Consider the following 13,314-nt stretch of genomic DNA (forward strand, 5'->3'; position numbering starts at 1 on the left):
ATGGCTTACAGTTGCAAAGAGAACATGACAAAGTGGCCGAGTCAGTTTTCTAATGGTTGGATTCAGTGCAAGAGCACATTTTGTGTGACCCTAGATTCATGGAAGAGTAGGGTTTAGAGGGCTTGTGTCTATGAAATTTGATGATTATTTTTGAGGATGCCTTAAATCAGTGTGTCTTCCAGCTTTCTGCCCATGAATACTAGAACGATACAGTTTACATTAGAGAAAAAAAGAAACAGTTTTTCAAGCATTCAAGAGCATAGGAAACAGTCTTAAAATTAAAAGAAAATAACCATGCTCATTTTCTTTTCAGAATAACTAATAGAGACTTTTGTGGAAGGAAGAGGCAGGCTTCATTGTTTTTTGCCTCAGGATTCAAACAATAGATCTCATATGAGTATAAAATATTGTACTGTTTCTCATCTTTGACCACTATGTCAGAACAGTTACATCGTTTCTTTACAAGTAAATCCACCCATACAGCAAGCTGATCCACTCCTCCAAGAATTTGTCGAAAGTCTCTTGGGGCATGGCCATGGTTTCTGGTGAGTCAGATTCCTTTTTGCAGCTATGAAAAGAAATGATAGGCTCGACTAGGAGAACTAAGGCATTTCTTACCTTCTTAGTAGAACCTATCCAGCTTCTTTTTTTTTTTGTTCCTTCTTCTGGGCAGACACTACGTCTAAAGCCTATGAAATTTAGATTCTATAGTAAGGAATATGAGAAGCATCAGAGACCATAAACAGTTCTCAGGTCCTCATGGACAAGGGCAGTATCACTGAAAATGAACAGTCATTAGGTTTTTATTAAACATGGATAGTGTTGTTTGACATGAAAAGTTTCCAGGCCTCAGTGAATTTCAAAAGTAAAAGTTTTCAGCCATGAGTGTTAGTCAAAACAAGAAATGTGCTAGTGCCTTCACATAACAACAATGCTGAAGCAGTGGAAGCTATGCATGTCTACGGTTAAGGAAACTCACACTCAAAGAGAAGATTAACTAGAAATAATTTAAGGCAAATGTCTCCTTTTACACCTGACAGGAATTATGAGTCAAAGAAGACATCATGCATTAGGGTCAGTATTTGATGAGGATTATAACCAAAAAAACATATCTAGTGAACTGATTAGGCCCTCATATGCTATGATTTACAGCAGCATATCAGGTGCCTGACGAACAGGCGATACTGAGGAAAGACAAAGCATAAACATTGTGAGCACACCCAAACAAAGCAGGCTAATGACACAAGAAGGAAAGAGCAATTTGTAGTCGGAGAGAAACCTGGTGCTCTGGTGTGGTTTGCTTCTTTTTCCCTATCAAACATCTGTGGTCTTTATCTCCCCTCCTTCTTTTTTTTCCTGTTTGTTACTCTCTTGTAACACCTCTAATCTTCGGCACTTATATGACCTTATTGTGTTGCAAGTGCCGTTAACTTATACCATGGTGGGAGAACAGGGGGCCACAGAGTGGCTGGTACAACGTACAGAGGGCCTCATTTAACACAAATTCATGAATCTTTTTTGAGCACCAACAAATGGGAAATCCTCACCACACACGGAAATTCCAACCAATATAATTCTTTTGGTATTATTCACCAGGAACAAAAAAACCCAAAAAAACTGAAGACACCTTAAAAAGAATTAGTGCACTGGCCCTTTGCCCATTTTACTGCCTTGTCCCTATTGTGGCACTATATCAGCTCTATTGTATAAAAATGTTTTTTTTAATTTCATCACCTCTTCAGGCCCTGCAATCTTTCTCACAGTTCCTCCATAAACAAATGAGTCAGGATCAAATTTCTCTCACAAATCCTGGAGTATATCCTCTCTGTCTTATACCCAGACAAAAAGTCATGTGCTCTATATTCCAAAATATCTACAATGTGCCCAGTAAGGTGTTTAACCTTAGCAACAACATATAGACGTCAGTTATGAGCACACATGCACATACAAACAAACACACGTACACACACACACACACACACACACACACACACACACACACACACACACACACACAGCCTAGTAGGGTCAGACAATAATCAGAGAGTAACTCCTGTACAAAGACAAAGCAAATGTCAACAAAGAGACAAGAATTGCTGGCAGAGCTTTGCAAGGGGACATTCTCAGCATGATTGACAGGAAGAACTCTTGTACAGACAAATAACAAAATAGAGGAATGTGAATCAGAAATGAACAAAATGAAAAACTTGAGCAGGTAGAATGCCATTGTAGGAGGATTGTGCTATGAAAATTGATGAGCAGACTCTGAGGTGGGTATAAATAATGAACAGGTTTGAATAGCTCAAAGAAGAGTATAATACAAATACACCAACACCAATGACAAAAGCCCCAGCACATACATGTGGTGAAACAATTAAGCTTTTATCAAAATTCCGAAATAATTAGAGTATGCCAAGTAAAACAACTGGCAACAAACTCATGTAATTGGTGAAGAAACACCCCCCAAAAAAATGGACTTTCCAACCAATTGTTAACCCTTTGAAACCTGACCTCCTGACTACACGGATGTCTTTCGCCCCTAGAGCCCTTGATGGAGTAGTGATGAAGAAGATGAAATGTCCCGCAAGTAATTCAGAGATCAGAATGATGAAATGATAGCTTGTCGAGGGAAAACCAGAGAAATGATTCAGCAGGTCCATTCACGATAATTCAACACTATCAAAGTGACTTTTAAGAAAGGCTACATATCCAAAAGAAAAGAAGAATTTGGCTAGAATTAATCTTCACAGAAGTTCTAAACATTCCAAACATGAACCAAAAAAATCAATTCAAATTCAAAGCTATTCCTTATGAAAACTAATGTTAAAATTCAGCGGTGGACTTTACAAACCAATAGTAAAATAGCTACAAAGGTTTGATAATTAATAGTAATATATAATCAAGAGGATGAATATCCCGCCATCAATAGGCCACTATTTCAACCCGTGTACAGAACCCTTGCTGAACATCTCTGGCCACAGTCACGGTTGGAGGTAGAGAGGAAGTGACCTGCCTTTCAAGCTACAACGCTAAATAGACGGAAAAATGCCCAAATGCTTATACAATCACATCTTACTGCAGGTGAGGTTTAAAAAAAAAAAAAATTAAAATTTAAGAGCTTCAAGCTCTTGAGATCAAAAGGACATCAAAATGGCCGCAGGTAACAGGAGTATGAAAACAACAAATTCAGTTGTTAACATCAGAATAGGTCGCATGTGTCAGATAGTGCCTTCAAGAGGACACAAACCACAGTGATGTCAATAGAAAAGGCAAACCTCATCACAAGAAAAATGAATCCACTTCGAAATCACAATTGCAACATACTGTAGATATATATAAACATCAATATCATAAACACTAACATGTACTTTATATAACCATAAATATATGTATGCGTGTGTACACATACATATATATATAATGTGTATGAGAAGTGTGTAATTTGTAAACAATGTATGGCACAGCTGAATTATATCATAACAACAAACTTGTCAAACTGACAATGACAACATGTTTATATACAGGTATGTAACAGTGAGCAACTCACAACATTATGTGCGGGTGTAACATAATCCAAGTACATACATTGTCCCTAAAATAATAGGTAAACACACTAAAAACTACACACTTATTCTTCAGAAAAGAAAAACAAAACTGGCCTTCCCTCAGCACGTATGTATACTCATCGAACTGAATCCAGCTGAACCATCTGCTTGACATCACTACTCCTTACCAATTCTATCAAGGAGAAAAAAGTTCAGAAGATATTGGGACAGGAAGTTTTTTGTAACACTGTGCTATATGATGACAATGATAGCTATCTTCATTCAAGTCTTTTTCTGGGAAATCTGACAATCTGTTTAAAAGATGTGACAATATGTTTTAACATCAATGAGATTTTCAAATACTATAAAGGACAGAAAAATTGAACTATAGAAAGAATTACAGTGATTTATTAACATAGAAATACGTCAATGTAATTTCACTTTGTCGGAGATGTTCCTTTATACATTCATTCATCCTGTCAATGGTCATATCAATTTTTATTGCATTTCAGAAAATGTCAGGTGTTCTTGTCTGATCCCATGTCAAGCTTTCAAAATTCTTGATAAACTACATTCTTTTCCCGCCTTTGGTACGGCACAGCTGCTTGCCCATCTGGTCTGGATTAGTTGTCTATACAGAAAAAAAGGGCTCTGTTTGAAGTGCTGTCATATCTATGAATCTATTAAGTCCTTGGGAGCAACTTTTTAGCTAAGCAAAAACAGTCTTAGTATTGATGATTTTGAGTGTCCACGTTTCACAGCACAGAAGGGGTTTTCATGTCTTCATTTAGTCTCCCTTGGCAGTTAATGGACAATTCACTGACACAACAGAGCCCAAGGTTGTCTTCAAGAGCGACTTTTCTAACATAACGGATGTTCAACATAAAAAGTGGGGTAACATGAGGAACTGGAGAAAGTGCTTCACACTACTGTTTTCCAAGGTGGAGAAGCAATTCACTTTGTTGCAAACTTTTTTAGATACCTATGGAACGCTTAGTCTTAGGTTTTCTTTCATATAAAGTGCGTCAAAAGCCTTAAAAAGTAAATGAATCTTCTTTCTATTGTATCCTTTCCCCTAAGAACTGACAGCAAGGTATTATTTACATTCGACATTTGACTGAGGACAAAGTAAATATTGAAAAGCTCAGATTTTTTTCTAAATGTCAGAGATGAGGGTTTGCATCTCTGTGAAAAGTAGTCTTGAAATATCAATTAAAACTTCTAATTTCCCTGGCAGACTTCAAGTGAGTTTCTCATTTCTCACATTTTCTTACTTTTTCTCTTCTTTCAAATACTTCGGTCAGCTGTTTGACATATTCTGTGGTTTTGTTGATCTCGGTTATATATTGAAGGCAAAGGGGCATTTTTATAGGTAGACAGGTCACATAAAAATTATTTTTTTCATAGCAAACAGAATAAATAGAAATGGAACACTCTTCTTGAATTGTCATCTCAAGTAGCTTCAAGTGAGCACTTTTTTAAAAAACCCATTAAAAAACCTCTAGTCCATGTGAATCAAGTATGACAGAAATGAAAAAAGATGGGAGGAGGTATTCACTTAAAAACATGCACAACAAATGATTTCAAAACGACTGTACCATCACAATCCCAACAACAGAATCAATATGTGCATTATATCACAGAATAATAACGTTGGAAACAGAAATATTCATCAATTTAAATTTCCCTCGTTGGAATCGAGCTCGCATCTTCTGCACTCATGGCCAAACGACCAACCATTACACAATAGACAAAAGTAAGAACTGGATGGTCAGACATTTCAAATCATAAGGTGAAAGAAAGAATACAACAATCACAGACTTGCTACTCTGCTCCAAGTATTGACCATTGAGAAAGCACGGTTTCCCCTAACTTTCCTTAATAAAAACATACTTTTGATTTATTTCCTTTCTCTGTCCTTCTAAGAATATATACATCACTTTAGAAATCTAGGCAACACAACCCCTATTTTCAATTAAAACTCTGTCAGGATTATAAGGATAATAAGGATACTATCACATAGTGTTAGTTTAGTTCATCAGGTCCAAGAGTCTATCTTCTGGCCAAACAAAATTTTCAAAAGATCAAGTGCGACATAACAGGGCATGAGGATCATTTTTTTAAAATGCCCTTCACTTAGAAAAGAAAAAAAACTGCTTTATTTTAGCAAGAAAACAAATGTTAGCTCCTACTTGTAAAGGAGTCAAAATGGACACCTGTAAATCAAATTTCTGCTTAGATCAAGAGCAGGAAACTTCCTTTCATCAAATAATGTTGTTGTCAGGACTCCCACCTGAGCAAAATTTCCTCCTGGTCTGCTCTGAATTTTCAAAATGTTCTGACATTCCGGAAAATAGTCCATGCGCAGAGTCTCAAAATTAGAGAACAGAGCATACTAGTTATCATTCATAATTTTAACCCTTTACCTTTCTTGATTTTCTGGCACATAATGGAGAGACATTACTAATCACAACATAAAGTGCAACAACTATGAACAGTTTTCGCACTTGTTGGCTAAAAGTGTTTCCGAAGAACAAGAATCCTATCAACAATAGCACCATTCAGTTCCCTTCCACCCTACTAACTTGAACTGATCCCAGTCAAAATATGGCAGCTATTAATGCCATCTTTAGGGATACAAAATACTCATACAAGTGCCCTTACTTCTGAAGCACATTAACTTTTACTATATATTGCGTAACTTAACCTCTCGGATGAAGTAAAATTAGAGCATGTCATATATTGTGTCATTTAATATCTCGGATGAAGTAAAATTAGAGCCTGGCATTTTACTATTGTTGCAGCAAACCAGAAAAACATGAATCATAACAGCAACAAAACCATACATTTAGTTAGATAAACCAGTATGTGAATAGAAGAATTAATAATATCAGTCATTGAAACTTCTGTAGCTTAAGATTTCCCAGTGTCAAAAGCCTTGTGTGAGACATTCTGCAAATGAAATTCTGTACAGGCAAGGAGCAAGAGTTACAACAAGTCTCAAATGAGGAAAATGGTAAATACTACACCAGACGTAAATATATTTCTCAGCATAGGCAATGACCTCAGCAGCTTTGAGACAGACTAGGCAGTCATGCGATATAACATTGCCTCACAACTCTCAGTATTTGTACTGAACTCTATAGAGATATTCCAATGCAGCAGCTAAGGCAGAGGGGAGGTACTGAGAAAATACTGTGGGAGTTTTGGAGGATTCCTCCAGTACTCTTCAGGTACGTCACAGCTCAACCATACTGGTTCCTGGTGTGAACTTTTTCATAGCCACAGGACAGTCCATAGGTAAAGCAATGCACTCATATATCATTCCAGAATCTCAAACAAAAAGTGAAGCTGATGCGTTTATCATAGAGATCTTCCCCAAATAATTATCATACAACAGAGAAGACACCAGTAGTACAAGCCTCAAAGTGAAGACATTGGGCAGCAATAGTGGCTTTTTCTAAAGCTAGGAAAAAAGAAAAAAAAATACGTCTCCCCTTTTCGAAAACATGGAAAGGCTGAGATGAACTCTGTAATATCTTTCAGTATGATCTTTGAGCAGTGTAACGGTCATCATCAAGAGGATGTGACTCGTTTTTGTTTTTGCTGCTGTCAAAAGCCAGCAATCAATGGTAGGAAAATAAGTATATTATTCTCCATGCTGAAAACTAGATTCAACAGAAAAATAAAACCCAACAACTACAGCTTCATTCCTTTGGCACTCCCTGAAAAACCGTATCCCAACCCTCTCTGTAAATATCACCAGGAATATAAGCTAGTCAGTAGATTAACCTGGAAAAGTAAAAAAAACTACAAATGTCTGTTCCATTATTTGTTAACAGAGGCGTTGTCACTTTTATAAATAACATTTTGAGGCTCACACAGCATCATTTGAAGCTCTTGCAGATTAATGTTCGATGTGGTCAATACTGAAGGCATCTCATTTGAGGTCAAACACTTCTACAAGGAGAGGTTCCAAATTGTTAATGTCCAAGTGAGCAGCCAGCTGACAGCTTTCTGCCCCAAGGCTGCGGACATCCTGAAGTTTGAGCAATAACAGCGGGTAGAGCTGTCCAGCTTCCTCTACCGAGTGTTGCGACTCCAGGTATGCCTTCAGCCACATCGAGTGCCGCTCCTGGCTCTGAGAAACTGATCGTTTGTCTCCGAGGTTGGGCCGGTCCGGGGACATGAGCTGGATGATGAATAACAGCATGAGGATGATGCGGTCGCTTTTAGTGATCTCCTGGATCTGGCGCACAAACATCATGTGCTGCATGAACATGGAGGAACCTAGCGTGTTGTTGATGACCCCCGAGTCAAGTTTACCCTCTCCTTGGTCTATGTTACCTTGCTGCACTTTGAACTTCCATGCGTTGCTCTTGGCGTCAAAACCCATTGCGGAGCGGAGGACGAACATTTCCATCACGCCACCCTATAGTGAGAAAAAAACAGAAAAACATATTTTTTCTAAAAACCAATAATATTATAGAGGGTAATTACTACTGTATGCAATGTTCAGATGACAGACAACAAACAATGAATACTTTGGTAGCTTTTTCACAGAAGATAATATAACTAGATGGAGATATTGAAACAACGATAGAGCAAAATGCAGTTGATTATCTATTTAACCTTTCTGAGACACCTCAACATTCCCAACACTAAAGCAAAACTCATCAAAGTCGTATTTATACCCCAACATTAACCTACCAGAGCCAAACTTGGTCTTCGAAAAAAACACAGAACATGAAATTGAACACCTGCGAATTGAAATGTCTGAGCTGAGCAATGAAGAAAACCATGAGAAATCAATCACAAATGATGTGGCCATGGTAGGATCAACACCAGCCCTCTGCCCTGCTATATCGATCAACAGAGACTTAAATGGTTTGGCAACCTTTCAAAAATACTCCAAAATCAACCAATATTTCGAGCCTATAACACACGACACTCTGGCTGGAGAAACAGAGACATTGCTGGAATGACTCTGAAAAGGACACCACCAGAGCTCACGACAGAAGTTTCCTCCAAGACTTTCGACTCCCAGCTAACAGACGACTGTTTCTACCTGCGAAACCCACTGATACCAGCCAAAGGAAAAAGTAAAGTAAGCAGACAACAGCTACTGTCAGTATTTCATGAGAAACAGCATTCTAATTTTCAAGTTAAAAATAAGTTTGCACATCAAAGTGAAATGGGTGTTGGAAAGTGTTGGAGAAAAATACAACGAACGAGACAAACACAGACAACAGATGGATATTGAATATAAGAAAGAAACCAACCTTCTAAAACTATCAGTATAAGTATCATCATATTTCAAGTAGGTGTAGGCACGGGGGGGCTACAAAAATATCATAAATAAAGTCAGGAGAACAGTGAAAGTAAACTAATAGAAAAATATAAGACAGCCTGGAAAGAAATAAGATCTACCAGATAATTTGATTATAACAAAAGTAAAGTTACAGGAAAAAAGTAAAGTTACAGGAAAAAAGCAAAGATGGGTAAATTTTATTTAACAGCCTGCTCATAAGGCAAGTGCTGTGTGAATGTTGACGTGGATATGAAAAAATCCAAGAAAAGAACCCCATAGAGACAAAAAATATCACTACGGGCTAAATAGGGAGGAACATTATCAGGCTGGGGGAAAGCAAGACTGGCAGATAGAAATGAAAAGGGACAGTTCAGAATTGGAACTTACCTGTGGCACCCTTTAATTGACCCAACGGTAAGAAAAAAGGACGTTTGATGGGGAGTGGGGGGGGGGCTACAAAAAGAAGAAAAATCCCTCTCTCTCTCCCTATATGTATCTCTCCCTCTCTCTCTCTCTCTCTCTCTTTACAAATGCAAACAATGCTGTACAGCCCGTCGTCCCCTACAGTCTCTGCTCATTGCCAAGAATTCATTTGGGGAAGGATGGTAAGGACTAAAGAAAGGAAAATAACTCTCTCAAGATTGCAATGTCCTACCCCGCACAATCAGGATTCCAACCACGAGTCTCAAGGCAGCCAGTCCAAATCCTGAACTACTTCACGCTACCTTAGAATTACTAAGTTTTATCTGACATTTTTGGTCGTTTTAAGTTCCTAAGACAATGAGATCAAAAACTACATGTTCTATCTGCTCTCTGAAAATTGTAAGATTATTCAGAGTAGTTATCAAGATATTCAAAGAACTACATTCAAGAAATCTTGACATGTTGGGAAACTCAACATTTTTCACATCAAATTTCTTGAACTTAGGTATTGAGCAGACAGATCTAGTATGTAATTTTAGGACAGCAACTTGATAGAGAAATCACTTATGGGAAACAGAGGGATAAATAATTTTTCAACTATTAACTCCATGTAACAGCATCAAGGAAACTGCACAGCTTCAAAAATGGATGTCTAAGAAGGATAGTGGGGATCAAGGGGCACGATCGAGTCACAAAAACTCAACTGAGGGAAAGAACAAGCCAAAGGCCAGTAAAGAAGACATATAGGTGAAGAAATGGAAATGGAATGGGCACACCCTGAGGAGACCCCCGATAAGCATCAGCAGACAAGCTTTGACGTGGAATCAACAAGGAAAACGTAAGAAAGAAAGACCAAAGATAACATGGAAGCAAGAGGTACACACGGAAATGGAAAAGGTGGGGACATCATGGAAACAGCTAGAAAAGGATGCACAGGACAGGCTTCCCTGGAGAAATGTTGTTGATGGCCTATGCTCCACTAGGAGTTAAAAAGGGCAAGAGAGAGAGAGAGAGAGAGAAAGAGAACTCCAGGTAAGTGCCATTAGATTAGTGGTATTTTGCTGGACTGCAGTGGGGGCCATCCTAGTTCAAATCCTGAGTGCAGTATTCTCGAGCTTGGATCGTTTGAGGAGCTTTCAAGAAAGAGTTCCTTCAACTTCACTCACTCCTATCGAGCAAGGACATCAACCGCAGATCCCGCTTCCAAAATGTCCTTATTGTGCTGATAATGGTATCAAACCCAAGCCATATCGTCTACTGTTGTGCCTTACCTTTAAGAGATGTATCTGGTCAGCCTGTGAGAGGCTCTTGAACTCGGGTATGTGCTTTGCAAAACGGATTAGCCGGCGTATAAAGACATCCGTCATGTTGTAGAGCTGGTCTGCTGAGTGAGGTTTCTTTTGCAACTTGGGCGCCTGATCCTGTGTGTAAGCCGCCTCGAATATGTCGTCATAGGTCTTCTTCAGAGACATGAGGCGCTCGTTAATGTAAGGGTTCAGCGGCACCCGGAGATCCTCAGCACTAGATAAGTCTTCAGTTTTCACAACAACATCACACACTGAAGCAGATGTCTGAGCGTCGTTGGACATAGGCATTTGGTAGAGGGGCCCCGAGTCGGACTGCCGTCGTTGTGGTTTGTTGTAGAGCATGCAGTCTTCATCTTCAGATACATATTCCACTTTGGGGATTTTTCGTTGACTGTCTGCTGGGGTGGAGGGTAAGAAATTCTGGGGAGCGTGGCTGTGCTGAGGTAAGAATGCGCTTCTTGGGGACTGATACGGCGTGGTGGAGGAAGGAGAAGAAGGGCTGCTGAAAGAGTGACTGTACTGACGTTTGAATCCAAGCGGGGAGGGCGACACAGAGGAGGTGGAAGAGCTTGGCTCTGAGTACAAGGTTGCGGAAGAGGGGGAGGAGAACTCGCTGTTTGAGTCTGTACAATGGCCATGCTGCTGTGGTTGTTGCTGATGCTGTTGGTGGCGAAGATGGTGGTGAGGATGATGGAGCAGGGGAGCGGGTAAGTGCCTGCCGCTGTGTGAGCGCGTGAGCCGTTGCTCAGACGGACTCTCGTGGTCCGGGCTGATCCCCGTGAAGGTCAGAGAAAGGTCATCGTTCAGCGGGTCCCCCGAGGTGGAAGAACATGGCTGCACGTTTGGGGGAGAAACCTCGCCTAGCGAGCTCGTCTGCTGGCGTAAGTGTTGGCGCTGCCGTCGCTTGACCAGCTGGTCCTCATCTGTCAGGAAAAAGTGGACTTATTCTTAGCTCACATCATCATATTATACAGTATATATATGGCATATTTCATATTTGTTTATACTAAATCCATTAAGAAGAGACATATATGTATTGTATATAATATACAGTGGTATCGGTGAAAGACGGCCACCCATTGTCAAGGAAAAAAGAGGTCATATAAGACAGGTGGCCATCTTAGGCAGGTCTGATCAAAATGATTGTTGTTCTTGTTGCTGTTGTTGTTGATTTGTTTTTGTTTGCTTTTTTATTTTGTTGCTGATTTTGCGCAATAAAACGGAATAGTGTCAGACGAGTAAGACCGAGTGCCAAGTTAAAACAAACACATGGGTTGCCAGCACTCAGCTAACGAGCGACACTTGTGTCACAAGTTCTTGTTGACATCCATTGCTACTTTGTTACAGACTGGGTAAACAGTGACCACTCATCTCACTTACAATTTGTGAATGAGTTCTGGGCAGGGCTTATGGGTTATGAGGATGACACGCTTACCTCACCAGCAGCTGAAAATTTGTCACCTATTGGTCAACAGTAGGAGGGGCCAACGCAACATGAGAGGAACTGCCTAACAACAACGACAGGTGATTGGATTATGACGGCATGTCCACAACGTCAGGGGCCAATGCATTATTATTCCAAAACGTAATGGAGTCACTTAGGTGGCCGTCTAAGACAGGTGTTATTGTTTGGTGTGATAGGGGTTGTGTGTTAAAATATGGATGCTGCAGCCGCGTTGGGAAGGTGGCAGTTTTAGACAGTGAAATTATATAGAAAAACGTAAGGGGGGGGGGGGGATAGAAAGTGGCCGTTTGTACAGGTGGCCGTCATGGCAGGCACGACTGTGTGTATGTATATATGGTATGCTTCCCAAAAAGTTGACATTGTTTCAGAATGTCATCAACCAGGTCTGCTGAGATAATAATATTGATTGTAAAGCGCACAGAGCTTGCTGTTGAGCGGGAATTTGCGCCATACAAATGCTATCTATTATCGCACGCACGCACGCACAGTCAACAGGTATTTATAGAAATATTCAAATTGATATGTTCAGACAAACTAGCACAAGTTATTGTGCAAAAGCTGAACCTCTGATAGATTAGGAAATATTTGACAATAAGTTACACCATGAACTTTTGACCGTACTATAGTCTAGTGCCAAATATATCATGAGAACTTCTTACAAAAAACAAAAACAAAAAAGCAAAAACAAAAAAGAAAGTTCGCAGATCGTGTCCGTGTTCTATTATCGAGAATCGATAGTCAGAAACGATAACGATTGCAGCTGGAGGGTGCTCTGACATTGTCTGCTTCTTTTTCTTCCTTTTAAGTGGTACTCCAGTCTTTATAACGGTATACTATCAAAAACTGTGGGTTAAATGTTTTTGGGCCGCTGTAAACTACAAATCAACATTGATGATGATATGGGACCAACACGTGCCATCGACGGGATGAGACTAAAGTAGGATTCATTGTATCTGATAGTATACACTTATTGATGGTCCCCAGTGCCGTACCAGTGTTATTTCAAAGGACAGGTTACTTTCCCGACATCAAAAAGTAGGAGAAGAGCATATTAGAGAAAAGCACACGTTATTTTTCTGCCTCGTCTTGGGACATATCTGGGAGAAAGAGCATCTCGGGACCTTATCAACAGCACTGGCAGGGAAGTTGGACGAGAACATCGACCATCCGTGCTAGAGGTAAAAAGTGGGCAAAACTAAGGGAGAGACAGAGAGAGAGAGACAGAGACAGAGAGAGAGAGAGAGAGAGAGAGAGAGAGAGAGT

General features: G+C 39.7%; 1 protein-coding gene across 2 annotated transcripts in view; it reads right to left on the minus strand.

The window, feature by feature from the left end:
• Positions 1 to 1,347: 1,347 nt before the first annotated feature.
• Positions 1,348 to 13,314, minus strand: part of LOC101846778 (ecdysone receptor) — a 136,834-nt gene continuing 124,867 nt past the window's right edge. For both annotated transcript variants that reach the window (XM_005089134.3, XM_035968307.1), the window contains 2 exons: positions 10,551 to 11,509; positions 1,348 to 7,977 (listed from right to left, as the gene is read on the minus strand). In XM_005089134.3, coding sequence (XP_005089191.1) covers positions 7,486 to 7,977; positions 10,551 to 11,509 — 1,451 coding nt within the window. In that variant the 3' untranslated portion in view covers positions 1,348 to 7,485. The remainder of the gene's footprint in view (positions 7,978 to 10,550; positions 11,510 to 13,314) is intronic.

This window comes from Aplysia californica, unplaced genomic scaffold (genome assembly GCF_000002075.1).
Source record: "Aplysia californica isolate F4 #8 unplaced genomic scaffold, AplCal3.0 scaffold00003, whole genome shotgun sequence".
NCBI lineage: Eukaryota > Metazoa > Mollusca > Gastropoda > Aplysiida > Aplysiidae > Aplysia > Aplysia californica.